This window comes from Scyliorhinus canicula, chromosome 2, assembly GCF_902713615.1.
Source record: "Scyliorhinus canicula chromosome 2, sScyCan1.1, whole genome shotgun sequence".
Classification (NCBI taxonomy): Eukaryota; Metazoa; Chordata; class Chondrichthyes; order Carcharhiniformes; family Scyliorhinidae; genus Scyliorhinus; species Scyliorhinus canicula.
In genome coordinates this window covers 154,436,786-154,461,901 of record NC_052147.1, presented here as the reverse complement: position 1 = coordinate 154,461,901, position 25,116 = coordinate 154,436,786, and the positions used below count along the sequence as shown (strand labels likewise).

The window sequence follows — 25,116 nt, the reverse complement described above, 5'->3', positions numbered from 1 at the left end:
GCAAAATATTCATTAGGCCTCCCCTATCTCCTCAGACTCTAGGCACAAGTTCCCTCCAATATCCCTGATCGGCCGTACTCTCAATCTGATCATCCTCTTATTTCTCACATAAGTGTAGAACGCCTTGGGGTTTTTCCTAATCCTTCCCGCCAGGGCTTTTTCATGTCCCCTTCTGGCTATCCTAAGTCCATTTTTGATTTCCTTCCTGGCTACCATGTAACCCTCTAGAGCCATGCCAGATCCTTGCTTCCTCAACCTTATGTAAGCTTCCTTCAGGGCAGCACGGTGGCCTAGTGGTTAGCACAACCGCTTCACGGCGCTGAGGTCCCAGGTTCGATCCCGGCTCTGGGTCACTGTCCGTGTGGAGTTTGCACATTCTCCCTGTGTCTGCGTGGGTTTCGCCCCCACAACCCAAAAGTGTGCAGAGTAGGTGTATTGGCCACACTAAATTGCCCCTTAATTGGAAAAAATAATTGGGTAATCTAAATTTATTTAAAAAAAGTAAGCTTCCTTCTTCCTCTTGACTGGAAGCTCCACTTCTCTTGTCATCCAAGGCTCCTTCACTTTACCATTCCTTCCTTGTCTCAGTGGGACAAAAACTATCCCACTCACAGCAAGTGCTCCTTAAACAACTCCCACATTACTGTTGTGCATTTCCCCAAGAACAACTGTTCCCACTTTATGCTCCTCAGCTCCTGTCTAATAGCAGTATAATTTCCCCTGTCCATTTAAACCTTCCCATACTGTCTGTTCCTATCCCTCTCCATGACTATGGTAAAGGTCAAGGAGTTATGGTCACTGTCACCGAATTGCTCTCCCACCGAGACATCTGACATCTGGCCTGGTTCGTTGCCAAGCACCAACTCCAATATGGCCTTCCCCCTAGTTGGCCTATCTACATATTGAGTCAGGAGTCCTTTTTGTACACACCTGACAAAATCTGCTCCATCCAAACCATTTGCAGTAAGGAGGTTCCAGTCAATATTAGGGAAGTTGAAGTCACCCATGACAACAACTTTGTCACTTCTGCACCATTACAAGATCTGCCGCCCAATCTGTTCTTCCATCTCTGTGCTGCTATTGGGGGGTCTATAGAAAACTCCCAATACAGTGACTGCTCCTTTCTTGTTTCTGACTTCCATCTATACTGACTCAGTAGACAAACCCTCCTTGACTACCTCCTTTTCTGCAGCTGTGATGCACTTCCTAATTAACAGTGCCATCCCCCTCTTTTACCTCCCTCCCTATTCTTCTTACAACATCTAAACCCTGGAACATCTAACAACCATTCCTGCCCCTGTGAAATCCATGTCTCCGTAATGGCCACAAAATCGTAGTTCCAAGTACTGATCCATGCTCTCAGTTCATCTCCCTTATTCCTGACATTCCTTGCATTGCAACAGACACACTTTAACCCATTCCAATGAGTGCAACTTTGCCCTATCAACTGTCTATCCTTCCTCTCCGACTCACTGCATACTATTTCTGCCTGTTCAACAGCTGCCCTATCCTTTGATCATAGCTCTGGTTCCCTTCCCCTGCCAAACTAGTTTAAACCCTCCCGAAGAGCTCTAGCAAACTTCTCACCAAGGATATTGGTGCTCCTCCAGTTTAGGTGCTATCCGTCCTTCATGTACAGGACCCACCTTCCCCAGAAGGTATTCCAATGATCCACATCTGAAGCCTTCCCTCCTGCACCAGCCCTGTAGCCAGGTGTTCAGCTGCACTCGCTCTCTGTTCCTTGTCTCACTTGCACGTGGCGCCGGTCGCAATCCTGAGATTACTACTCTGCTGGTCCTGCTCTTTAGCTTCCAACCTAACTCCCTAAAATCACTTTTTAGATCCTCATCCCTTTTCTTAGCTATGTCGTTGGTGCCTATGTGCACCACAACTTCTGGTTGCTCCCCCTCCCCCTTAAGAATCCTGTAGACTTGATCCGAGACATCCCTGACCTTGGCACCCGGGAAGCAACATGCCTTCCGGGAGTCTCGTTCGCGACCACAGAATCTCCTATCCCTTCCCCTAACCATTGAGTCTCCTATCACTCTTTTCACCCTTCCCTTCTGAGCCACAGAGCCAGGCTCAGTGTCAGAGACCTGGCCGCTCTGGCCTTCCCCTGGTAGGTCATCTCCCTCAACGGCATCCAAAACGGTATACTTGTTTCGAAGGGGAACGGCCACAGAGGATCCCTGCGCTGTCTGCCCGTTTCTTTTCCTTCCCCTGACTGTGATCCAGCTACTCTTGCCCTGCACCTTCGGTGTGGCTACCTCCCTGTAACTCCCCTCTATCACCCCCTCTGCCTCCTGGATGATCTGAAGTTCATCCAGCTCCAGCTCCAGTTCCCTAACGCGGTATCTGACGAGCTGGAGTTGGGTGCACTTCCCGCAGGTGTAGTGTCCCTCACCCCCCACATCCTACAGGAGGAGCATGCAACTGCCCTAGCCGCCATCCCCTCTGATTTGAATTTAAAAGGAAACAAATAAGATTAAAGCCCATTAGGCCCTTAAAAAGAAATATATATATACTGCTGCTACTCTCGCAAGTGAACCCTCTAAAATTGGTGATTCTGCTAAATGATACAAAGGTGGCTTGCTGCCCCCAAAAAACAAAAACAAAAAAAAAACACAAACGACTCTTACCTTACAGCTGCCCTGTAAACCAACTGAAACTCTGCCCTCCGACTCTGCTCCCAGTCAGCTGCACTCTCTGTAAATTCCCGGCTCCCTTCACGCTCTTTAAGAAAATGTAGGAAATAAAATGAAAGGAGCACCTTGCTCCCTCCTCACCTAACTCCCTCAGTCACCAACTCTCACTGTAGCACTCTAATGCACACAAATTCAGCACTCCAGTGCAAACAAATGTTCACTGATGTTCTGTGAAGGCCTCATGCACAGTGGTAGCCCCCTCTCTCTGGACCAGAAACTCTGGGTTCAAGTCCAATGGTAAGACTTGTTGGCCCTGGAAGAAGTGTTTATAACGCGGTTCAGCCGGGCTGATAATCAGCTTGGGAATACTTCCCTCGCTTCCCCATTATTCCCCAAAGGTATAAAAAGTGTGAAGACACATTTTTAAAAATGCTGATAGTGATCTGTCTCGCACAGTGTGTATGGTAGCACGAAAGAGAGAACAGTTGTTGAACAGAAGAGCACCATTGTCAGGCATCTTGACCATAGCTTGTGCATACCTCGCTTGCTGCTGGTCTCGGCTCAGCATGCTTCGCTCACAGACACAAAAAGCTATGGGTTCAGGTGCTCACTTCAGAGGCTTGCTCACTTGAGTGCAATACAGAGGGAGTGCAGCACTGTTGGAGGTGCCGCCTTCCAGATGAGACACTAAACTCACACCTAATGTGCCCTTTCAGTTGCATGTAAAGATCCCATTTAGCCATGTTCCCAATCCCATTTAGCCATGTTCCCTACATTACAATCATAACTACATTTCTAAAGTGCCTCATTGGACGTGAAGCACTCTTGGAATGTCCTGAGAGCATGAAGTAAAGGTGCCACAAAAATGCAGTTCCGAGTCCCGGGTCTGAGTGGAGGAAGAGACTCCCAGTACTGGGATGGGAATTACAGGGAATATCACCACTTAAAAAAAAGTACAACACGCTGTGTGCTGGTGATATCCCAGGCAAGCTCAAGACTGCTCTGTATGGTTTCCAATTCAAACTGGTTTAAATTTGGTTACAATCAGAGAGTTTAGATTGTCCCTGAAAGCCTTTCGGCAGCACAGGAGTACAATGGTTAGCACTGTTGCTTCACAGCTCCAGGGTCCCAGATTCAATTCCCATCTTGGGTCACTGTCTGTGTGGAGTCTGCACGTTCTCCCTGTGTCTGCGTGGGTTTCCTCCAGGTGCTCCGGTTTCCTCCCACAAGTCGCGAAAGACGTGCTGTTAGGTGAATTGGACATTCTGAATTCTCCCTCAGTGAACCTGAACAGGCGCCGGAATGTGGCGACTAACTTCATTGCAGTGTTAATGTAAGCAGACTTGTGACAATAATAGATTATTATGGGTGGGGCTCTTACCTGCCAGTTAGAGTTCATGTGCCATCTCATGGCTAAGAAAAAAACCATGAACATAAGACAGCAGGAAAAGAGCGGAAATCAAATAGGAAGACCATACTTCCCAGAGAGCAAAGAAAGCTTTTGTTTAAAATCTACCAAGGGAAAAATATATAATGTGAAGTGGTTCAGCTTTTATTTTCAATGTTTCAATTGTGCTTTTATTTAATGTTGTACAGCCCGAGAGAGGAGGAGAGCCCCCACGAGCGAGGCATTTTGCATGTCTGGAAAGCATGTGGTAACACTGGGATCCCCGAGCAACTACCTGGTCTTGGTATCAAAGTGGTGTTGCATGTTGCCCTGGGAACAGAACATGGCGTGCTCCTGATAGAAGGTGAGCAGGCTGGGCAGAGTCAGCCCGGCTTATGACAGCAGCAAAGGCTTTTAAACAGTGGTTTGCACTGTGACTTCACAGTACCAGGGTCCCAGGTTCAATTCCCCCTGGGTCACTGTCTGTGCAGAGTCTGCACATTCTCCCCGTGTCTGCGTGGGATTCCTCCGGGTGCTCCGGTTTCCTCCCACAGTCCAAAGGCGTGCAGGTTAGTTGGATTGGCCATGCTAAATTGCCCCTTAGTGTCCAAAAAGATTAGGAGGGGTTATTGGGTTATGGGGATAGGGTGGAAGTGAGGGCTTAAGTGGGTTGGTGCAGACCCGATGGGCCAAATGGCCTCCTTCTGCACTGTATGTTCCATGTTATAAGTCTGTGAGCCAATCAGTTGCGACAGTGATATTGCTTTGGGATGTGACCTAGCTGGAAGAGGAACAGTAGGGAAATACCAAGGCCTGGATAGCTAGTGGGATAGGTTACGTAGGCAGGGCGGGGGTGAGAGCGTAGAAATCCGGAACCAGTTTTGGCAAGATGTGCTCCGTAGCAGGCTGAAGGACTAGGAAGGTTGACGCTGCGATGGGATGGGCGCGATCTGAACCCAGACAGCTTGTGTGGGAGGTTGGGGAGGCATCTTGCGGCCTGGGGGCCACATGCGGCCCATGAGACATTTTCTTGACTGTTGGCCACGTGCAGGGTTGCCACATTCTGCCGATTTTCCTACTGGTTTGACTGAAGTGTGCGCAGAGCAAGTGAAGTGAGGTGTGTGCTGATTGCTCACAACATTGACTGTGAGAGCCGTGCACTCCCTCTTTGTCCAAAGTGTAAATATTTATTTTATGTTTACCATTTGAAGTTGACAGCACTGTTAATATATTCATGATTCGCAATTCCTAAAACTCATTATGAAATATTCAGTGTATTTTTAAAATAAATTTAGAGTACCCAATTCATTTTTTCCAATTAAGGGGCAATTTAGCATGGCCAATCCACCGACCGTGCACATCTTTGGGTTGTGGGGGCGAAACTCATGCAACACAGGGAGGGAATTCCAAGATTTTGACCAGCGACAATGTTCAAACTCCACACGACAGTGACCCATGGCCGGGATCGAAACTGGGACCTAGGCGGCGTGAGGTAGGCAGTGCCACAGTGCTGCCCCAGCGTGTATTAAATGTATTTACTCTTATTCATCGGGTCATGGTTTGTGAACAAGCCTGATTTCAATCGTGCGGCCCAGTCAGTAGCCTAGGTTGCCCATCACTGAGTTGGAGGGATGGGGGTCAGAGTGGAGGGGTAAAGTACTCCTGCTTCACGTGGCCCAAAAGCAGTGCTACCTTCCCCCCGAAGCAGTCCTCCCGTCCCATCAGATGCTGGCTTTCCTAAGACCTGGGAAACCCGGCAAGCCAGGTTAAATCAGTGGCCGCCAGCCTCATTAACATAGTTAAATTGCCAAGCAGCCTTCTGGAAGCCCATTGCTGCCCACCCCTTGCCTCAGCAAAACCTGGGGATGGGCAGGCTGGAGCCGAGTTCCTGATGCGTTTGGACCCCACAGGGCCACCTGAACCCTGGGCCTGGAACATTCCTGGTTGCCATGGTGAACCCAAGAAAGAAAAATTTTAAATATTTCCTAACTTAAGAACAATTTGGGGCTGTGGTGAAACCAAAAGATTTGAGTGACCAGTTACAGAAATCAAAATGTAATCAAAACGGCAAATGAAATATTGGCACAAATAGAAAAGCTAAACACTGCAGATGCTGGAAATGATTCAAAAAGGAAATTCTGTAAATACTCAGCAGGTCGGCAGTGCCTGTGGAGAGAAAACAGAGTTAATGTTTCAGATCTGTGACCTTTTATCAGAACTTCCCAAGTATTTCCAACATTTCTTTTACTTTGTATTATAATACAATGTTGGCCTTTGTTGAAAGAGGGGTGGATGTTATGTAATATCTGGTCTACTCTGTTCAGTTCTGGACAAGAAATCTCAGAAATGGTGTTGATTAGCACTGGTTCATGGGATCTGGGCGAGGCCAGCATTTGTTGCCCATCCCTAATAGCCCTTGCGAAGGAGGTGGTGAGTCACCTCCAGACTTGACTATTCCAATATTACGAAAGCAAAACTCTGCGGATGCTAAATAAAAACAGAAAGTGCTGGAAAACTCAAGCAGGTTCAGCAGCATCTGTGGAGAGAGAAACAATGAATGTTTCAAGTCCAATATGACTACTCTTTGCTATTCGAGTGCTCTCCTGGCTGCTCTCCAATAAATCTATGCTTATCCAAAACTTTGTTTTGGCACAAAGTCCTGTTACCAATCCCTCCTCTGGCTCCCTGTCCATCCCTCACTCCTCCTGATCACTTTAACCTCTTCCAGCACACTAACACCTTGGGGCCTCTCTTCAGAACACAAACATTTTTGGTGAATTAGCGCCTGAAACCCTTTTCTTTTTTCAGGTGGAGATGTCTGCAGCTTTGGGCACTTTCCGTGGAGGCCGGACTGTGAGGCCAGTCACTCAGCAGTCCCCACTCTGGAACAAGCCTTAACTGGCTTGCATGTGATTAGTGTGGCAGCCGGAAGCCACCACAGCGGAGCAGTAACGCAGGATGGAGCGGTGTACATGTGGGGAGAGAACTCATACTGCCAGTGCGCAGTCCAAGGTCAAAGCCATATCCTGACCCCACTCTGGTCACAATTTCCGACCCTGAAACCAACCCCCCTGAGCTCGCCAAGACAGTGCAACTGGCCTGTGGAGAACAGCACACACTGGCCTTGTCGTCGAAGCGAGAGGTTTGGGCCTGGGGCAGCGGCTGCCAGCTCGGACTCGTCACAACCACTTTCCCTGTGGCAAAGCCTCAGAAGCTAGAGCATCTCGCTGGCCGGGCAGTGATGCAAATTGCTTGCGGTGCCCACCACAGTCTGGCCCTGGTTCAGAAACCCTGGCCCCACAAGAAGAGACAGAACTCTGAAAAATGCCACCACTGCCACCAGCTGCTGCTGACCATGATGGACAAAGAAGACCACGTGATCATCTCAGACAGTCACTACTGCCCGCTGGGCATGGCGCTGTCCAATTCCGATCACAAGCACTCAGCCCTGAATGCCAATAACTACTGCTCTCCTGAGCAGCTTCCTCACAATCATGTCACAGGCACGGGAAGCTCCGAACTTCCCCAACCAGTGCAGCCTGAGCACTCGCCGGACGGTGTCGATAAAGTGGAACTGGCACAAAATCCCTGTAACTCTGAGGAGGGAGTGCCTCCCAGCCTACAGCAGGAGCCCAGTGAAGCGGCAAACAACAACCAAAACCCAGGAGCTCACCCCTACCCCGATGAGGAGGCAGTGAAGGCGTATCTCAGAAAGTTGGTCAGACAACTCCCAACTGGACTCCTCTGTGAAAAATAAGCATCCTCCGAGCCTGCCACCATCAACCACATCCGAGGACACCCAGCCCACCAGCCCTTCCTCTGTAGCCCCTTCGACTTTCAATAACCTGGTGGTCTCCTGTGCCTCAGTGGTTGGGGAAAGAGTAGCCGGCCACTTACGAAGCCCTTTCGCTCAGAAAAGTGGTGAATTATTACTACCCACCCCGCCCAGAGTGCAGTTGCGGCTTGCATTGGCAGCCCAGCCAGTGACGGAATCCAGCACAAGGAGACCAGAGAGGAGTTGGTGAAAATGGAGGAGTGCATGCCCGACAAAAAGAGCTTCAGCCTGGGGGGAGTATCCGTTGAGCAAGGCGCAGAAGGGATGGTGCCGGCGACTGTCTCTGCCAGGTCTTCTCCTCTCAAGGTAGTGCACCACACAAACAAGGTGGGGTTCAGACAGGTAGAGTTCATTAACCCAAAGGAGCCATTGGTCCAGCTGAATCAATAACATCTCCAGCGGTTTCTCTGCAAAAGGCAGATGAATGATTTGTGTAGACCGCCCTCTGTCACCACTTAAATCATTCGCCAGTCTCCCTCTGACCTACCGATAGTGTGCATCAGTCTCACCCTGACCCACCCACTTCTGTGATTTTCTCTGTTGAACTTGATTGATTGTTATAAGAATAATGCTTGGAATCATTGACAGTAGTTTAAACAAAAGGTTCGGTTAGTTGTGGTCTCACTAAACCATTTTTATTTGCCTGATATGAATATATCCGATACCTGTCGTGTGTTATGGGTTATCTAATTGTTGAATTAGTGCATCAAGATCCAGTTTGCTCACACTCCTGATCATATTGCAGCCCCAAACTTATGAACCTACAAAAGAGGAGCAGGAGCAGGCCACTCAGCCCCTTTGGCCTGGATCCACCCATTCAGTAAGATCATGGCTCACCTGATTGTGGTCTTAACAGTTTAGCTGAAGGGAAACGTTGATCCCTTAGAATCAGAGACAGGATAAATGATCATGGGGAATGAGGAAATGGCAGCGTATTGGATAAATATTTTGCGTCTGTCCTGTTTGTATCCAGTTCCAAAAATAGTTGATACCCTCAGTAGTTAAGTATCACCGGAGAAAAGTGGGGGGGGAAAACTAAGGGACTAAAATCCACAATTCCCGGGGCCTACACAGTAGCTTCTACACGAGATAGCTGCAAAAGATAGTGGATGCGCTAACTATGATTTCCAAAAATTCCTTTGATTCGGGAATAGTCCCAGTAGATTGGAATTTGGCAAATGTTACAAAGAACCACTTTTCAAGAAAGGAGGGAGATGAGAAAAACATGAACTGCAAGACAGTTAATCTAACATCAGATGTTGGGAAAATGCGTGGAATCTATTATGAGGAAGTCTTAACAATAGCACAGAGAAACGTATAGTATGAATAGAACAAACCAACATTGTTTTATTACAGTGAATCCTGTTTGACACATTTATTAAAGTATTTTGAGGATGCAACTAGTAGGGTAGATAAAGGGGGAGCAGTAGATGTAGTATACTTGGATTTCCAAAGGAACTTGATAAGGTGCCGCACCGAAGGTATAATAGACAAAATAAAGGCTCATAAAGTTGGTAGGAATGAAGAAGAAGGGAGTGCTGCAAGGATCAGTGCTATATTGATGACTGATGAAGAGACAGAGTCATGTAACTAAGTTTGCTGATGATACCAAACTAGGTGGAAAGGGAAGCTATGGGGAGGACACAGAGAGGCTACACTGTAAACAGATTATGTGAGTGGATAACAAGATGACAGATGGCCGTCCCCGTGTTTGCGTGGGTTCACCCCCACAATCCAAAGATGTGCAGCGAAGGTGAATTGGTTCACGTTAAGTGCCCCTTAATGGAAAAAAATGAATTGGGTATACTAAATGTATGTTTAAAAAAAAGATGACAGATGGAAGTATAATGTAGGAAGTGTGAAGATATCACTTTGGTCATAAGAATATAAAGGCAGAGGGCGGGCATGTGGCGCGTGGATAGCACTGGGACGGCAGCACTGAAGACCCGGGTTCGAATCCCGACCTGGGTCACTGTCCGAGTGGAGTTTGCACGTTCTCCCCATGTCTGCATGGTTTCACCACCACCCAACCCAAAGATGTGCAGGTTAGGGGTGATTGGCTATGATAAATTGCTCCTTAATTGGAAAAAAAATAATTGGGTACTCTAAATTTATAGGAAAAAAACGCAATATAAAGGCAGATATATTTTAAAAGTGAGAAACTTACAAGTTTTGATGTTCAAAGAGACTTGGGTGTTCAATGAATGCAGATGTTAGCAAGCGTGTGTGACAAACAGTTAGAAATGCAAATAGAATGTTGGGCTTTTATTGCAAGAGGATTGGAGTAAAATAATAAAGAAGTCTTGTTGCAGTTCTACAGGGTTTTGACGAGGCCACATCTGGAATACTGTGTACAGGTCTGATTCATGGTGGGATATGGTGTGGGTACCTTCCAATTGTTAAGATATAGAAGACCAACCCTGCTGTCCCAGGGATCCTAGGATTCACCGATACCACCAGCTAATTCATTAAGGATTATCCTTTCAGATTTTTTGCCTCCACTGGACTGACTGATCCATGTGTTGACCAGTCCACATTGAAGAATGCATAGATGGTGGGTGCAGTGAATGTTCACGTCATTTGGCCTGGCGATGAGGGGGTTGTCCTATGATGAGAGGCTGAGTAAATTGGTCTTGTATCTCTGGCGTTTAGAAAAATGGACAGGTTGATCTTATTGAAACCTATAAAATTCTGAAATGATTTGATAGAGTCAATGCTAGAGATTGTTTACGTTGGTTCGGGAATCTAAAACACAGGGTACAGTCTCAGGTTAATGAACTGATCATTTAGGATGGACATGAGGATAAAGTTCTTCACTCAAAGGGTTGTGAATCTTGAATTTTCCAGCCCAGAGGGTAGTGGATGTTCCATTGTTGAATATATTTAAGGCTGGGACAGACAGATTTTTGGTCTCATAGGGAATTAAGGGACACAAGGAGCAGGTGGTAAAATTGAGTTGATGACCTGTCCTTGGGGAGCATCTACGATGCTGACATTGTTGTGGACAGCACATTCAGTGAGGTGGTCACACCACAGGTAAAGACTGAACTAGAAGAAAGGGATGGCTGACCACCAGGCAGAGTAGAGGAAGGCAGGTAATGCAGGAGACCCTTGTGGCTGTATCCCTCTCTAACAGATATACCATTTTCTTTTTTAAAATAAATTTAGAGTACCCAATTTTTTTTCCCCAATTAAGAGCAATTTTGCATAGCCAATCCACCTAACCTGCATATCTTTGGGTTGTGGGGGTGAAAAACCCACACAGGCTGGGGAGAATGTGCGAACTCGCAGCATAGACAGTGACCCAGGTCCGGGATTCGAACCGGGGGTCCTCGCGCCATAGGCAGCAATGCTAGCCACTGTTGCGCGTGCCACCCTTAGATATACAATTTTCAATACTGTTGGGGGGGGGGGGGGGGGGGGGGGGTGGTGCACAAGGGGTCAGACATCTCAGGGATAGCAGCGGAAGTCAAGTCAGTGTCAGCCAGGATGGCGCTGCGCTGCACAAGAGGTGGACGAAGAAGAATGGCAGGGCTGTAGTGATAGTGGATTCACTAGTAAAGGGATAGACATGCGCTTCTGTGGCAGCAGAAAGTCTCCAGGATGTGTGTTGCCTCCTTGGTGCAGTGTCAAGGATGTCTCAGAGTGGCTGCAGGGCATTCTGAAGGGAGGAGGTTGAACAGCCAGTGACCGTTGAACATATCGGTACCAACAACATAGGTTAAAAAAAAAGCAAAATATAGGGAATTAGGAAGTAAATTTAAATTTAGGACCTCAAAGGTAACAATCTAAGGATTATAACTAGTGCCATGTGCTAGCAAGAATAAAATTAACAGGATGTACCAGATGAATATGTGACTGGAGAAATGGTGTAGGAGGGACGGATGCCTGGGACATTGGGACTGGTTCTTGGGAAGGTGGGACCAATACAAGCAGGACAGGTTGCATCTGGGCAGGAAACGAGAGGGTGTTTGCTAGTGTTGCCAGGGAGGGTTTAAACCAGAATGACAGATGAATGAGAGCCTGAGCAGGGAGACAAGAGGAAGAAACAAAGATAGAAACAAAAGATAAGAATGTAAGAAGCAAAGGCAGAAAAACTAAGGAAGAAATGAGGCCACAATGCCAAAAAAAAAAAGATGATTGACGAGGTTAAAAAAGACAAGTCTAAAAAGCTTTGTCTCTGAATGTGCAGAGCATTTGCAATAAGGTAGATGAATAACAGCACAAAGAGATATAAACTTTTATGATACAGTTGCAAATACAGAGACATGGCTGCAGGGTCACCACGATAGGAACTGAACATCCAGGGGTATTTGTTATTTTAAATATTTTTATTCGCCAAATCTTCATCATTTTCACCATACAAAGGGAAACAGAAACAAAACAACCCCAACAATATCAAAAAAAACAGTTCCTCCCTGTCCAACCCACAACCTCCCTTCCCCCATTCAATAGTCAACGGCACCAACTCCCGAAAGTGCATAATAAACAAAACCCCAAGAATTGTAGAAACCCTTCCTTCACCCCCCTCAGCTCAGACTTCACCGTCTCCAAGGTCAAAAACTCCAGCAGGTCCCCCCGCCACACCGAGGCGCAGGGTGGAGAGACTGACCTCCACCCCAGCAGGACCTGCCTACGAGCCATCAGCGAGATGAAGGCTAAAACATCTTCACCCTCACCATACTGCAAATTGGGCAGATCTGACACCCCGAATATGGCGTCTGGGGGACCGGGCTCCACGTTCATGTGCAAAGACCCCCGAGATTGTGCTAAATCCCTCCCTCCAAAATCGTTCCAGCTTCGGGCAGGACCAAAACATATGAGGTTTGCGGGGCCCCTCCCACATTGCTCACAGACATCCTCCACCCCCCTCAAACAGACGTCTCATCTTCGATTTTGTGACGTGCGTCCTATGCACGACTTTAAACTGTATCAGCCCGTGTCTCGCACATCAGGTTGAGGCATTTACCCTCTGTACTACCTCACACTAAAATTCCTCTTCCATCACCCCCCCCCCCCAGCTCCTCCTCCCTCTTTGCCTTAATCCCCTCCATAGACACCCTGTCTTCCTCCAAGATACTCCCAAAGATCGCCGAAACAACCCCCCTCTCCAGCACACCTGCTGACAGCACCGCCTCCATCAACGAGGAGGCTGGCGCTATCGGGAAGGTCGGGAACAGCTTCCTTACGAAATCCCGAGCCAGCAGGTACCTAAACCCTTCCCCTTTTGCCAATCCATACTTCTCTTCCAATTCCTCCAAACACGTGAATCATCCCCTGAGAAACAAGTCCTTCATTTCGTTGTTCCCCTCCTCGCCCCATCTCCGAAACCTCGCATCCGTCCTCCCCGGCTCGAACCCACGATTTCCCCTAATCGGCATCCCCCTGACCCGGCCTAGCTTAAAATGTTGCCTAAACTACCCCTATTTCAAAGTGGCCACTACCACTGGACTCACTGATACTTTCCTGGAGCCAACGGGAACAGCACCATTGCCAGCGTCCGCAAGTCCGACCCCCTACATGTGAGTGGGTGTCGATGGCTAGGTCAGTATTTATTGCCCATCCCTAATTGCCCTTGAAGGTGGTAGGAGCTGCCTTTTTGAACCGCTGAGGTCCATGGTACACCCACAGTGCTGTTAGGCAGGGAATTCCAGGATTTAGTCCCAGCGACAGTGAAGGTAGGGTGATATATTTCCAATTCAGGATGATGTGTGGCATGGGGGGGGTGGGGACTTAGAGGTGGTAGTGTTTCCAAGTATCTGCTATCCTTCTAGATGGGAGCAGTTCTGTGTTTGGAAGGTGCTGTCAGAGTAGCCTTGGGTGAGGTCCAGCAGTGCATGTTTTAGCTGGTACACACCACTACCACTGTTCATCAGTGGTGAAGGGAGTGAATGTTTGTGGAAGGGGTACCAATCAAGCGGGTTGTTTTTGTACTGAATTCTATCATTATTTGTACTCATTAAACTGTATTTAATAGTTTTGAGGATCCATGAATCAATGACACATCGACAGATGTTTATGGATATCTGACTGGGTTTTAAGATTCAGTAATCTTATAATTTCTATAATTATAATTATTGTCCTGATGCACTAACAATTGTACTACAGACTCAAATTGGTACAATAGAGGCTTTATTACAGTCAGATGTGTGGCCTCCGACTGCAGCTGGTAGAATGGCTGATCAGGAGAAGTCATGCATATTTATACGGCTCCTTGTGGGCGAGCTAGCCGGCAGGGGCTACCGGTGAACCTGTAGTATAGGTACTACTGTACATCCCCTAATACAGGTACACACAGTTACACAGTGGATCACCACATGTCCGAGCATCAGTCTGGTCAGCTGTTCATTCTGAATCAAATGGCTGAAATACTTCAGTGATGCTCAGTTCTATTCCTTTTTCAAAAAATAAATTAGAGTCCCCAATTATTTTTTTTCCAATTAAGGGGCAATTTAGCGTGGCCAATCCCTTCACATTCTCCCCGTGTCTGCGTGGGTCTCACCCCCACAACCCAAAGATGTGCAGGGGGGTGGATTGGCCACTCTGAACTTTTTTTTTGGAAATATTTTTATTTTGGCCACTCTAAACTGACCTTCAATTGGAAAAAAATATCCTGCAGATCTTTTGGGTTGTGGGGGTGAGACCCACGCAGACCCGGGGAGAATGTGTAAACTCCACACGGACAGTGACCTGGGGCTGGGAACGAACCTGGGTCCTCAGCGCTGTGAGGCAGCAGTGCTAACCACTGCACCACTGTGCTGCCTTTCTGTTCTATTCCTGAATAAATTATATTTGTCCATAATTATTTTGTCTTTGCCCCCATTGCTGACCCTGTGAACTCTGCCAGTGAATTAGCCCTCACCACCCCTAGGTGTATCTTCCTCCAGAACGTCTATTCACTTTAGAACATAGAACAGTACAGCACAGAACAGGCCCTTCGGCCCTCGATGTTGTGCCGAGCAATGATCACCCTACTCAAACCCACATATCCACCCTCTACCCGTAACCCAACAACCCACCCCTAACCTTTAGGACACTACGGGCAATTTAGCATGGCCAATCCACCGAACCAGCACATCTTTGGACTGTGGGAGGAAACCGGAGCACCCGGAGGAAACCCACGCACACACGGGGAAGACGTGCAGACTCCGCACAGACAGTGACCCAGCCGGGAATCGAACCTGGGACCCTGGAGCTGTGAAGCATTTATGCTAACCACCATGCTACCGTGCTGCCCCTACTTTGATCAAGATCCTTCTCATTCATGAGTTTGCTGTGTTGTACCTTTAAAACCTCTGATGCGTTCGACCAGCAATCAGTTCATTAAGGAGTAATTACTCAAAAGTTTTATCTTGGTGCCCTTATTTGCGAGATGAAAAAGGACAAAACCGGTTCACAGTTCAACACAATTTTATTCACAATTCTCTTACCCAAGACAATACAACTCAGACTCACAGCTGAGCTTTGGGTTTTACCCGCTCTTCGTAAAGGAGACTGGGAGGCTTCAATCAGTCGATGTGGATGTCTTCTCTGGGTTTGAAACCCAGGGTCCTTCTTGCGATGGTTGTACCTGGGCAACTCCCAGGTTATCGCTTAAGATCTGTATAATGCAGCTTTCTTTATACTGGGATGCTAGGGTTGAGTCATTGGTATCCGCCCACCACTGGCCATTGTCCTAGCCAGACCCCAACTTGTTAATGGGAAAGACAGGATACTCCTGTTTATCCATGGCAGTTCAATTAAGACCTATTGTCCTCTGAAACTCCCCTTGTCTGACCAGCCATCAGATCATTAAGGAGTCTGATGGCTTCTTTTGTCTTCTTCGCCCTGCTGCAAAGTTGATCACTTGTGTCTGGATGTTTGTTACATATTCATAACATTGTTCTTTAGAGTGGGTAATCACAAAGTCCATATAGCAATAACAGGTTTATGCCTTGATTTGAGTGCTTTTGCAGATGGTCAGTATCGATTCCAGCCAGGATCTCATGAGACAGTTTCTGTTCCTGGCCTATGTGTATCTTCTCAGCCTGTTTTCAGTACCACAACTGTAGATTATTGTATTAACATCATGGTCTAAGCTGGGGCAGCACGGTGGCGCAGTGGTTAGCATTGCTGCCTCAAGGTGCCAAGTTCCCAGGTTCGAATCCCGACCCTGGGTCACTGTCCGTATGGAGTTTGCACATTCTCCCCATGTTTGCGAGGGTATTACCCCCATAACGCAAATATGTGCAGGCTAGGTGGATTGGCCACGCTAAATTGCCCCTTATTTGGAAAAAATAAATTGGGTACTGTAAATTTATAAAAATAAATATCATGGCCAAAGCGGAAACCTGGTTGTGGAAACCATGTAACTGTTGACCCCAGTTTGTCACATTTCTGCAGCAACTGAACCGCTCCCTTGTCTCTACCATTGTTGCTCAAGTCCAGTTACAACCACAACTCTTTCACTCTTGTCCTTACCTTTTCACTGGTACAGCCCTCATCTCTAGATCCTCAGGTTCAAGAACCATAGACTTGAAAGGATTTAGCAGTCGCCAGGTTTAGCTGTTCACTGCTAGATCTGGCTTGACCGCTTAAAACACTTATTGGGTCCTGCTCCCGCCTCCTATAAGGACTCATTATTCCTCATCATCCTGGAAATGCAAAGATTTTTTTAAATAAATGTTTTTTATTCAGTTTTCATGTTTTATATTGAACAAATTACAAATTGTCAGAGAGAGAGAAAAAAAAAGAACACGCAAAAATTAACATATATATTTACAGGTAAGCATCTTCGTAATAATAACTGTGGCCGCCCCCCCCTTTAGCCGGCATACATATTTTACATTCCCTAATATGGCCGAGGCACATGTTTATAGGCATTTATTTACAGTTTGGTTTTGGGCCTTAGCTAGCCATCAAACCCCCATAACGAACCCGTAGCCCCCCCCGCCCCGGCAACCTTCCCCCGATTCCCATCCATTTTCCCCTGATTCTTGGCCACCCGACTATTCTTCCTCTTGTTCGTTGGCCACAAACAGGTCCCAGAACAATTGCATGAATGGCTCCCACGTTCTGTTGAAGCCATCGTCCGACCCTCGGATGGCGAATTTGATTTTCTCCATTTGGAGAGATTCCGAGAGGTCGGACAGCCAGTCTGCAGCTCTGGGCGGTGCTGCTGACCGCCAGCCAAACAGGATTCTGTGGCGGGCGATCAGGGAGGCAAAGGCAAGGGCGTCCGCCCTCCTCCCCAGGAATAGATCTGGCTGGTCTGAAACCCCGAAGACCGCCACTATCGGGCATGGCTCCAGCCTCACCCCCACCACTTTGGACATAGCCTCGAAGAAGGCTGTCCAGTACTCCACAAGTCTGGGGCAAGACCAGAACATGTGGGCATGGTTGGCTGGGCCTCTTTGGCACCGTTCGCATCTGTCCACCTCCGGGAAGAACGTGTTCATACGGTTTCTTGTTAAGTGGGCTCTATGTACCACTTTTAGTTGCGTCAGGCTGAGCCTTGCGCACGTGGAGGTGGAGTTGACCCTATGTAGTGCTTCGCTCCAGAGTCCCCACCCTATCTGCATCCCCAGGTCGTCCTCCCATTTCCTTGTTGCGTCCAGTACTGTGTCGTCCCTTTATACCAGTCGGTCATACAAGTCGCTACAGTTCCCTTTCTCTAGGATACTTGCGTCCAGTGGGTCTTCCAGTAGTGTCTGTCGTGGGGGTTGTGGGTACGTCCTTGTCTCCTTTCGTAGGAAGTTTTTGAGCTGGAGGTACCGCAGCTCGTTCCCCCCAGCTAGCCAAAATTTCTCTGTCAGTTCGTCCAGTGTTGCGATTGGAAATGCAAAGATAACCACCAGCTTCTTTTCTCTATAGCAGGCAAACTTCTTAAACCCTTCTCCCCTGTCACTTCCGAACAACAAGCACGAGGATCTCAATGAGATGGAGATTAGTGAGATGGAGGTATTCGGATCAGCTGATTTTTGATTTATTGTCACATGTACCGAAGTACAGTGAAAAGTATTTTTCTGCAGCCAAGGGAATAGTAGACAAAAAGAATAATCAACAGAGAACATTGACAAATGATACATCGACAAACAGTGATTGATTACAGTGCGGAACAAGGGGCCAAACAAAGCAAATACATGAGCAAGAGCAGCATAGGGCGTCGTGAATAGTGTTCTTAAAGGGAACAGATGAGTCTGAGAGGGAGTCGTTGAGGAGTCTTGGAGCTGTGGGGAAGAAGCTGTTCCTAAGTCTGGATATGTGAGTCTTCAGACTTCTGTACTGATGGAAGGATCTGGAAGAAGGCAATGCCTGGGTGGGAGGGGTCTCTGATAATGCTGTCTGCCTTCCTGAGGCAGCGGGAAGTGAATACAGAATCAATGTGGGGGTGGCAAGCTTGTGTGGTGCATTGGGCTGAGTTCACCACACTGCAGTTTCTTGCATTTGAACTGCCTAACATTCTCCTCCTTGTCCCTGCTCTGAACTCCCATCATTCTCTAATTTATTTCCTATCTCCCCTTATGCTCTCTCTGAGCTCATCTTGTCCATGAGACCCGCCTCCAGATTCTTTGATCCTATTCTTATCTAAACTGCTGATCGCCAGCTTGCCCTCCTGGGCCCCATGTTAACCAAGATTGTAAACTCTTCTCTCTCCTCAGGTGTTGTCCCTCTCTCCTTTAAATATGTCGTCATCACTCTTCTCCTCAAAATCACAACCCTTGACCTCACAGTCTTTGCAAACTAGCTTCCCATCTTCACCCTCCCTTTCCTCTCCAAAATCCTCCCAAGTCCATTTCATCTTTCCCAGAACTCCCATGTTTGAATCCCTCCAATCAGGTTTCTGTCCCTGTCACAATACAAAAATGACTCCTGCCAAAGTCACAAATGACATCCTGTGTGAGTGTGACAAAGGGAAACTTTCCTTGCTCATCCTGCTCGTCCTGTCTTCAATCTTTGACACGGTAACCGTACCACCCCCCTCCAACAACCCTTCACTGTCATCCAGCTGGATGGGACTGCCATCGCCTGGTTCCATTCTTAACTACTTCCAAATCAAATCACCCCTGTCACACCCCTGTCAGCATCTACAGGGCCGAGATGGAGATGGTTAGCAGTTTCAAATTCCTAGGGGTGCACATCACCAAAAATCTGTCCTGGTCCACTCACGTCGACGCTATCACCAAGAGAGCACAACAGCGCCTATACTTCCTCAGGAAACTAAGGAAATTCAGCATGTCCACATTAACCCTTACCAACTTTTACAGATGCACTATAGAAAGCATCCTATCGGGCTGCATCACAGCCTGGTATGGCAACTGGTCGGCCCAGGACCGCAAGGAGCTTCAGAGAGTCGTGAATACCGCCCAGTCCATCACACAAACCTGCCTCCCATCCATGGACTCCATCTACACCTCCCGCTGCCGGGGGAAAGCGGGCAGCATAATCAAGAATCCCTCCCACCCGGCTTACTCACTTTACCAACTTCTTCCATCGGGCAGGAGATTCAGAAGCCTGAGAACACGCACGAACAGACTCAAAAACAGCTTCTTCCCCACTGTCACCAGACTCCTAAATGACCCTCTTACTGACTGACCTCATTAACACTACACCCTGTATGCTTCATCCGATGCCAATGCTTATGTAGTTACATTGTATATCTTGTGTTGCCCTATTATGTATTCTCATGTATTTTCTTGTCTTTTCTTGAATTTTGTTTAATTCCCTTTTCTTCCATGTACTGAATGATCTGTTGAGCTGCTTGCAGAAAAATACTTTTCACTGTACCTCGGTACAAGTGACAATAAACAAATCCAATCCAATCCAATCACTTGCAACGGCTTCTCTTGCTGTTCTGCACATATGTCAGGTGTCCCCGAATGATCTAATCTTGGCCCCTCTTATTTCTTGTCTTACATGCTGCCCCTCAGCGATATCATCTAAAAACACAGCTTTAGTTTTCACAAGTACACTGACAATACCCAGCTCGATCTCACCACCACTACCTCACTCGAGTCCTCCATATTTGCTCAATTATCAAACTGCTTCTCCGACATCCAGTACTGGATGAGCAGAAATTTCTTCACCTCCTGACTCCCCAAAGCCTCCATCATCTACAAGGCACAAGTCAGGAGTGTAATGGAATACTCTCTACTTGTCTGGAAGCCCATCCGCAAACATTCACTCCCTCCACCACTGACGCACAGTAGCAGCAGTGTGTACCATCTACAAGATGTACTGCAGTAATTCACCAAGGCTCCTTAGGCAGCATCTTCCAAACCCACTACCATCTAGAAGGACAAGACAGCAGATATCTGGGAACACTACCACCTAGATGTTCCCCTCCAAGCCAAACACCATCCTGACTTGGAATTATATCGCTGTTCCTTCATTGTCGCTGGGTCAAAATCCTGGAATTCCCTCCCTGTATTTGCGTGGGTTTCGCCTCCACAACCCAAAGATGTGCAGGGTAGGTGGATTGGCCACGCTAAATTGCCCCTTAATTGGAAAAAATGAATTGGGTACTCCAAATTTATTTTTTTTGAAATCCTGAATTCCCTCCCTAACAGCACTACCATCAGCTGGTTCCATTCTTTTCTAATCATAGCCAGAAAATCACTTGCAATGACTTCTCTTCCTGCTCCCGCATCTACGTCCAGTGTCCTTCAACGATCTATCCTTGGCCCCTCCTATTTTTCATCTAACATGCTGCCCCTCTGTAGGACACTGTGGGTGTACCTATGACACCTGGACTGCAAAAGTTCAAGAAGGCAGCTCACCACCTTCCCAAGGGCAATTACAGGTGGGCAATAAATGCTGGCCTAGCCAGTGATGCTCGCATCCCATGAATTAATTTTGAAAAATTAAATATTGGGACAACTGAAGCCATTTGTTTTGGCTTTGACAACGAGTATTCCAGAAACATTAGCTCCGTTCTCTCTCCACACACTGTCAGACCTGCTTTGATTGTCCAGCATTTTCTGTTTTTCCAATTTTTTGGGCTCCCTGATTCAAACTCTTCCATAATGCCTGAGCCCTCTCTGCCTGGAAACAGTTTGTGATTAAGCCAGTCCGTTTGCAACCTTGATGTAGTTGATCCCAAGATAAGCTTATGGTGTTGTAATAATTATCTCACTAAGACCAGCTATTTCCATCTTCGTAACATCACTTAACTTCGCCCTTCTCCGCTCATCTGTTGCTGAAACCCTCATTCATGTCTTCCTTACCTCTCCACTCAAATATTCCAACACACTCCTGGCTGCTCTCCCACAATCTATCCTCTGTTAACTTGAGGTCATCCAAAACGCTGCTGGCCATGTCATAACTCACAGCAGGTCCCACCCCATGCTCACTGGCCTACATCGGCTCCCAGTCAAGCAGCACTTTCATTTTAAAATTTGCATCCTGGTTTTCAAAACCATCCATGGCTTCGCTATCCCTATCTCTGGAATCTCCTCCAGCCTGACAATCGGCTTGAGATACTGCTCGATTTTCAGCCTCTTGAGCATTCCCAATTAGAATTGCTTCACTATTGGTGGCCCTCAATTGCCTGGACCACAAGCTCCGAAATTCCCTCCCTACTTCTCCATTTCTCTACTTTGCTCTCCTCCTTTATAACACTTAAAACCTAACCTCTTTGACCAGGCTTTTGGTCACCTGATCTAATATCTCTACATGTTGGTCAGCATCGTACTTTAAGAAAACTCCCATGAAGTACTTTGGGATGTTTCATTATGTTAAAAGGTGCTATATAAACATAGGTTATTGCTGTTAAGATATTGAACAGATAAAGACCAACTCCAGATGATAGAGAATGGGAACTTGCTTGTGACGGTGATCTGTGGCACTCGAGCCAAGAACATTTATTTCAAATCGCAACCATGCATGGTGGTACCAGACTATCAGGGCCACAGACGCTCCTACATTCACGTACAAGTGAGTGTGTCTTTTTCTTTCAGTCTCCCCGAGGCTTCTCAGGAAAGCTGGGCGTGCAAGAATCAGATCGGTGAGCCTGACCCCCACACCTGGCAGCGAGGCCGATGCACACCTTCCTTCCTTACAGACAGAGTTATGGAGCTGGGGACGAGGCAAAGAGGGTCAGCTGGGCCACGGAGATGTCCTTCCCAGGTAAGCGGATTGCAAGTACCTAGTGATGTGCACCATCTTGACCCTTGCTCCTTTCCTTTCTGCTTTATTGCCTCTTCAAAAATGTATTTCTCTGATGTATAAAGATGAAGAAATGGGGCTTTGCATAATAAACATTTGCTGATGGCACCACATTAGGTGGCACACTAAATACCTGAAATTGGAGCAGAAAGTGACAATGCATTGGGCCTTTAGAGGATCTCCAAATGCTAAGCACAGCGTTGGGTTGTTGATGGGTGTGATTAGTATTACAAGGCTAAGCAGTGGTCACTCACACAATAAGAAGTCTTACAACACCAGGTTAAAGTCCAACAGGTTTGTTTCAAACACGAGCTTTCGGAGCCGTGCTCCGAAAGCTCGTGTTTGAAACAAACCTGTTGGACTTTAACCTGGTGTTGTAAGACTTCTTACTGTGCTCACCCCAGTCCAACGCCGGCATCTCCACATCATGGCACTCACACAATGACAATGTTCTCATCCTGTCTCTAGGCTTCATCCTCTGTGCATCAAGAGTCTGAGCAGCAAGGAAGTGGTCCAGGTGGTGGCTGGTGCCTATCACTCGTTGGCCTTAACCACCAGTTCGCAGGTAAGGTCCATACCCACATGCTCTACTTTTGCCAGTGTGTGTCTGATCTGTGGGAGAGTCAGGGAGGGCTCTATCTGAACAAGCAAACTGAGCCAGAAATGGCCCTTGGAGAGTACGGTGAGTTTTCATTGCTCTTTTACCTGTCGGTCTGAAGATCCAATGTTCTTAGCACAGAAATACCTGGGATTGATCATTGATCAGCAATACCTCATTTAGACAAACTTCCCTTGTTGGTAACATCGCCTTGGCTCGACCAAGGTGAAAATTCAATAACCTCTATTACCTGCATGAGCACAAGGCTGATGAGGTGGGGGAATAAATACCAAACCTTAAGAGTGTCCTGTAAAGTTTCAGGTTTGGTTTGTATCCTATGCATGTAGGTAGAAGCTTATAAAGATTTAAAACTGACCTGTTTTCCACAATTTTCTTCCTCCAGGTCTATTCATGGGGCAGTAACACTTACGGGCAACTTGGCCACACAGAGTCACCCACCGTCATGCCTCGCCTCATCAAGGTACAGCTCTCCCAAGCGTTCCAACGACTTGAAAATATGAACCGACATTTAAAACTTGTTCTGAAGACATGCACAGAAGCTGCTAACAGAGGCAGACTAGATAAAGCCCCACTTTGAGGACCATTAGCCTAACATACACGACATTGAATTGCAGAGACACAACTGCCCAGTTAAGAATCTCAGTCTTTTGTGCTGAGTTACATGATCTTGGTAAGGCTGCAGCTCCCCCTTAACAATTGGAGGGATAAAGTCCCCCAGGATTCCTTCTGCTTTTCACTGTAAAGTTCCAATGTGTAGTTGTTGGGTGAAAAGAGGAGCAAGTTTTGCTTCTCCTTGGAATCAATCATCCTGCCAACACCAGGCTTTAGTGATGATGGTAGAGGGTTAACTATTGGTCAAGACACCGGAAGAATTTCCCTGTTCTTCTTTGAACTAGTGCCTCGGGATGTTTCCCATCCCCCAAGAGGGCAGACAGAGCCTCAGGCTGATGTTGCATCTGAAAGATGACACCTCCGATGGTGCAGTACTGAAGTGTCAGCTTAATGTATGGTCACAAGACTTTTGATGGGGGCTTGAACCTACAACCTTCTGACTCGAGAGGTGAAAGTGCCAGAGTTAACAAGAGAGATGGAGCATACTCCCGGTGCTTTCTCCTTCATGGGATGTGAGCGTCGATGGCTGGGACAGTATTTGTTGCCCATCCCTAATTGCCCTTGAACTGAGTGAATCGCTTGGCCATTTCAGAGGACAGGTAAGTCAATCACATTGCTGAGAAAGCACCGGGAGTAAGCTCCATCTCTCTTGTTAACACTGGCACTTTCACCTCTTGAGTTAGAAGGTTGTAGGTTCAAACTCTCTTCTCGAGTCTTGTGACCATACACTTTAAAAAAAAATTTAGAGTACCCAATTATTTTTTTACAATTAAGGGGCAATTTAGCGTGACCAATCCACCTAACCTGCACATCTTTGGGTTGTGGGGGTGAAACCCACAGAGGCACGGGGAGAATGTGCAAACTCCACACAGGCAGTGACCCAGGGCCGGGATTCGAACCCGGGTCCTCAGCGCCGTAGGCAGCAATGCTAACCACTGTGCCACCGTGCTGCCCCTTGTGACCATACACTAAGCTGACACATGTAGGCCAGACCAGGTAAAGACAGTTGATTTCCTTCCTTGATGGACATAGGTGAACCAGATGGGCTTTTCCAACAATCAATGCTAGTTCTCATGGTCATCATTACTTTTTATTTTTTATTTTTTCCAATTAAGGGGCAATTCAGCGTGGCCAGTACACCTACCCCTCACATCTTTGAGTTGTGGGGGTGAGACCCACACCAACACTGGGAGAATGTGCAAACTCCACATGGACAGTGACCTAGCGCCGGGATCGAACCTGCGTCCGTGGCACCATGAGGCAGCAATGCTAACCACTGCGTCACGTGTCGCCTGTGGTTATCATTAGAGACTAGCTTTATATTCCAGATTTATTCATCGAATTTAATTTTCACTAGCTGCCATTCTTAGATTTCAATCATTCCCGACGAGCATCAGTCTGAGCCTCTTGATTGCCACCATCGCCTCATAAGCTGCGTTGGCCATGGTGATTTTCATCTCCTATTCATGCTAAATGATCTAAAACAATGCAGCCAGCATCCATCCCTCACTCACCCATCACCTCTATCCTTGTTGACCTGCACAGGCTTCCCAGTCTCCAAATACTCATGCTCATCTAAGGCCTTGCCCACATGACCTCTGAACCTTTCCCAGCAGTCTCCCACTTCCTCTGCAGCCCTCACTCCTATTCTCTTCCCTCCGTTGATGGGGCCTTCTGTTATCCTTTTTTAAAATTTAGAGTACCTAGTTATTTTTTTTCCAATTAAGGGGCAATTTAGCATGGCCAATCCACCTAACCTGCACATCTAGCACAAGTGGATAGGACTGTGGCTTCACAGCGCCAGGGTCCCAGGTTCGATTCCCCCCTGGGTCACTGTCTGTGCGGAGTCTGGACATTCTCCCCGTGTCTGCGT

The 25,116-nt window shown here is 47.3% G+C and overlaps 1 protein-coding gene across 1 annotated transcript in view; it reads left to right on the top strand.

Moving 5' to 3' along the window:
• Window positions 1-25,116, top strand: part of als2b (alsin Rho guanine nucleotide exchange factor ALS2 b) — a 191,511-nt gene that overhangs the window by 24,641 nt on the left and 141,754 nt on the right. Inside the window, 11 exon segments of the mRNA XM_038787998.1 lie at window positions 4,242-4,396; window positions 6,841-7,053; window positions 7,056-7,750; window positions 7,752-7,919; window positions 7,921-7,964; window positions 7,966-8,122; window positions 8,124-8,157; window positions 15,975-15,989; window positions 21,805-21,973; window positions 22,481-22,577; window positions 23,014-23,091. Coding sequence (XP_038643926.1) covers window positions 4,242-4,396; window positions 6,841-7,053; window positions 7,056-7,750; window positions 7,752-7,919; window positions 7,921-7,964; window positions 7,966-8,122; window positions 8,124-8,157; window positions 15,975-15,989; window positions 21,805-21,973; window positions 22,481-22,577; window positions 23,014-23,091 — 1,825 coding nt within the window.